General features: G+C 47.4%; 2 protein-coding genes across 2 annotated transcripts; one reads left to right on the top strand and one right to left on the bottom strand.

The window, feature by feature from the left end:
* Positions 1-1,693: 1,693 nt before the first annotated feature.
* On the bottom strand, positions 1,694-2,332 carry BDR25DRAFT_349175 (uncharacterized protein; the record flags this gene model as incomplete). Its single annotated transcript, XM_033694511.1, has 4 exons — positions 1,694-1,858; positions 1,981-2,127; positions 2,162-2,206; positions 2,273-2,332. The coding sequence occupies 4 exons, from the start codon at positions 2,330-2,332 to the stop codon at positions 1,694-1,696; spliced, it is 417 nt and encodes a 138-aa protein (XP_033554072.1).
* A 103-nt stretch (positions 2,333-2,435) lies between these two features.
* Positions 2,436-2,924, top strand: BDR25DRAFT_209136 (uncharacterized protein; the record flags this gene model as incomplete). The annotated part of the gene is made up of 1 exon (XM_033684596.1): positions 2,436-2,924. The coding sequence occupies one exon, from the start codon at positions 2,436-2,438 to the stop codon at positions 2,922-2,924; it is 489 nt and encodes a 162-aa protein (XP_033554071.1).
* Between the last annotated feature and the right edge of the window lie 1,169 nt (positions 2,925-4,093).

Genomic DNA, 4,093 nt, shown 5'->3' with positions numbered 1-4,093 from the left:
GGGCAAGGAAAGGAAGCTTGTTAATGAGTCGCTCGAGGAGTTGCAGGGTATGATGGTGACTGTTTATGTAAAAGGATTGAGTGTTGGTCTGATGAGTTAGCTCTGCATTTTTGAGGGGCTGTGGAACCTTGTAGGTGTTTGAGCAAGTGCTGGTGAAGAGTTTCAGGCGAACAACCAGATTAATAAACAACCCTTTATGTAGAAGGCCATAGCCACGCTACAAACCCACCTTCGCAGCCACAAGCCCACGAAGGAAAATCACTTAGTACCTACCTCTTACCTGACACCCTACGACACGAAGGCCTGTTGCCGCTTCGTGAAATAAAACAGCACGATGAGAGCTAGAGGAGAAACAGGATAGAAAAGAAATAATCAAGAGTCAGGCAGAATATTACCTCGAACTCCAGCCATGGCAGTACCCGCATATGAAACCCTTGCAAAATAAGTTGTGAGATTGCTGTGTATGGAATGCAGCAGGGTCCGACGACATCGGTGAGGTGGCTAGAACTATTGATGGCGTTCTGGTGGCGGAGATAGTGAGCTGGCGCGTCCAAAAGATTCTTGAAAAACTGCGTCGTCGTCGAATCGTAGGTCGACGATGAGGTCAAAGAGCAGCGATCCAGAAGCACTATGGATGTCGATGCGAGAAAGGAGATGGAAGATCTAGCAACTATTGCTGAGCAAGCTAAGCTCCTCAGATATTGGAAAAGAGTACTTAGAGTAGAAGAGAAGCCGGCAAGAAGGAGAAGAAGGGGGGGGTAGAAATGAGCCCCAAATGAGATCTGAATGCAGATTCGGATGAGTTCCAGATGGGAGGGATAGGTCGATTGCGTGTCTTAGAGATGCAGATCCCCTGGGTTGGAGGTGTATCTTCGGATATCCAAGTGTTGTTGGTATGAATATCCTATAGATGGGGTCTGCCGACAGACGACTCAGCTGTTGTTGAATCACGGCTTCTCCAAGTTTTTTTTCCTATCGCTTCTTAAATATTTTTGATGTAGGGCTTCAAAGTCCCGAACCCGCAGAGGAAGCCTCGCATAGATACTGTTTGCTGATGTTGCCGCGTTGTTGCATGTTGTTTATATGTATACTGATTGCTCAAAGAAGTTCAGACGTTTGTCTCTAGCAATGAGCTATAAGTGATATTCTAGGACCTTCGTATCTGCTCTCTTGGTTTGCTGTAATGATATAACTCACCCGTCTGCACTGTGTCTGATGGCTAGTCACATCTTCGATTTGCAACGGCGAATATGACAACTATTCCGCCGGCGATGAATCTAACAACCGCGTCTTCAATCAACACGTCAATGTAACAACTCCAAGATGAACACCAGAACAATATGCAACTGCCGGTCGAACACGTTCAATCGAACGTGACCCTCAGTGATGAGCATTCACCAACAAGCCTCAGATGCTGTTCATATCTGTACCCTCCCTCGCACGGTTTAGAACTTCCCACACGTAAAGACTCCCAAATCATATCTCCGATCTCACTTTCCCTGTTAACCACAATAAATATTTCGTCGCCTCCAGCCATCCAAGCGCAACAGAAGATTGCGATAGGAAACATAGATCAAACAATTGAAGATCCGTATCAAACGGCCCCGGAGAGTGTGCAGCTACCGCAAACATGGGGGGTAGAACAAGTTAATATGGATTTGGAGAAGCATTTCTAGCAGTTGAGAAATGAGTTTCAGAAGACAACGGGAAGGGATTGGATTCCGTTGGTGCCTGTGAGAGATGAGGAATGGGACTGGGCTTGGGATGGGGAGGAAGGTTGGGATGGAGATGATGAAGGCGGCGCAATGGGAGGGGATGATGGGGAGGATCGAAGGGACGAGAAATGCTGAGGGGGAAGCTATAGGGGGATTGGGGTTGGTGGATCAGTGGGTTTAAGTTTTGAGCTACATATGCAGCAAGCACCTCCATTAAAGGCGTCTGTCACTCTTTAGGAGTTTTGACAACTTTCTTTCTACTTACTATCGCTGAACTTCTTGTAATGGCATTGAAAGTTTGTTCGAGGACTTTCCTGCCCTTCCAAATGATACTGCGAAGTTGATATTTGCTAGCCGAGGAGGAGCCAGCCTGCGAAAGTAGCGTATTTTTGTTCCTGTCCCTCCAGTGGAGCTGACATGTGCTATTTGCGATTCTTTAACGCAACGCGCAACGGTAAGATTTGGCGATAGAGCCGGGTAATATGCTCCACCTACTTTATATTAACGTTCCTTTGCAGACTTCCTATTTCAATACTACCGTTTCATCATAGACTGACGAAGGATTCTCTTTTGATTTCATGACGCGGCATTGATCGGTCATATTTATCGAACCTCATCACAACTCTGGAGGCAAGGCCGCTATTATAAACCAACCGGCCGGCCGTTTAGCTCCCCTGAAATTCGATTCCCAAGCTAGGTAGCCTATCCAGGCCAGCAATAATGCTTTTTCTTCACCTACTCAACCTGTATTTCTTCCTCATCCCCATCCTCGCTCAAAACACGACGAACACGACGATCCCCTCCCGTTTCCTCCTCTCTTTCCAACTCATGCAATGCAGCAACGGTCTTGACTCTACCCACGACCCCGACGCCTCTCCCCCAGGTAGCGCACGCCTCTGGGGAGTCATTACACTTAGCGCGCCTAACACCTCTACGCAGTTCGCCACACCGCAAGGGTCAATTCCGTACCATCGCTGGGAAGCATTTAACACATCCGCCTTCTTCTACAACACCGTCGATGCACCACGCGGTTTCGTGCACGTTCAGATCCCAACCGAAGCGAAGGGATACAAGGCGTATGTAGCAGCGGGAAAGGTGGTGTTTGAGGGCGTAGATTTCCCTTGTAGGAAGGAGTATGGGCGGGGGGTATATGGCGGTGGAGCGAAGAGTTTTGATGGAGGGAGGTATGTTTATTGCAGTTTGAGGTGAGTGGGTGAGTTCTGGATTTGTCCTCATTTAGGAGATTGCGGAGGAGATGATATTATGTGATATGGCTGATTGACTGAGGCCGAGTTATACCGATGCTAAATTATGTCATAGGTATACGTGTCAGCAGTGGGAGCAGCCGCTGCCAACGGATAGGGACTGTCCCAAGCCCCATCAGCCGGGGAGTATGCTCAATGACTTCTGTTGGTCGTGGTGGGATGAGTAAGAGTCGTATAGAGGCAGTGAGGCCAGGAAAATAGATGGCTGCTAGGAGATGCTAACATTTTGAGAGTGAACAGTCGTTGTATCCGAATCGGAATGCTGGGGAATATGATTCCGATAGAGACAGAGGAACGAAGCAATTTCCTTTAAGGCCTCTACTCATGTTCTTGAACCGGCATGCTCTCCTTACCTCCAATTTGTCTCATATGGAGGTTCAAATTTCATTCATACTGCTAGCTCGAAGCTAAAGGAGATCCTGTGGTGGATCGGGACGCTTGGTGATCTGTTTGTAGAACCTAATCGTAAGGTTTCCCTCACGTTGCTACCTAGCACATGGAAACTGTGGCATACATCAGTTTAACTCACCGACTCTGGTCTTTTCACAAGGAAACGCTATGGTGCATAATCGGGATCATCTTAATTCCCCTCCCTATCTTGGTCGTAGCCTTGCCAATGCCCTTTTTTTAGAGTCCCCAAACCATTACTCGGGCCCTCAACAGCCTCACAGGCCCCAGCACCCGCAAAAGGTCAATATGAGGTCAATTGGCTCTAGTCTGAATGAGAGATGGTTACGGAGGTTGAAGAAGTGCGGGGCAAATGCTAGTGGAACTGAAATAGTAAGGTTCCTTGGCGTCGATCATCCATTCCATGACCCCTCTAGGTATTCCTCTCTCGTCTCAATCTTTGTTGTTCTGCTATCTCACCCAACTTTCTGGAAAACCTAGCTGGACTAGCAGAAAGTGTGGTGATGGATACCAACTTGCGAACTAAGCCCTTGCCAGGGAACCTTTCAATTTTGTATACATTTTTTGTTCATTCGAATCGCAAATCTATTCATGTGCACTCTAGATTTTGCCATAGGTGAATTAGACACTCCCATATTCGTATGGTATTGACACTCACAACGTCTTGAAAAGTTGAAATCACGGGCCCAATAATGACATATGGGT

Source organism: Lindgomyces ingoldianus (genome assembly GCF_010093535.1).
Source record: "Lindgomyces ingoldianus strain ATCC 200398 unplaced genomic scaffold BDR25scaffold_2, whole genome shotgun sequence".
NCBI lineage: Eukaryota > Fungi > Ascomycota > Dothideomycetes > Pleosporales > Lindgomycetaceae > Lindgomyces > Lindgomyces ingoldianus.
This window is presented reverse-complemented; position numbering and strand designations above follow the sequence as displayed.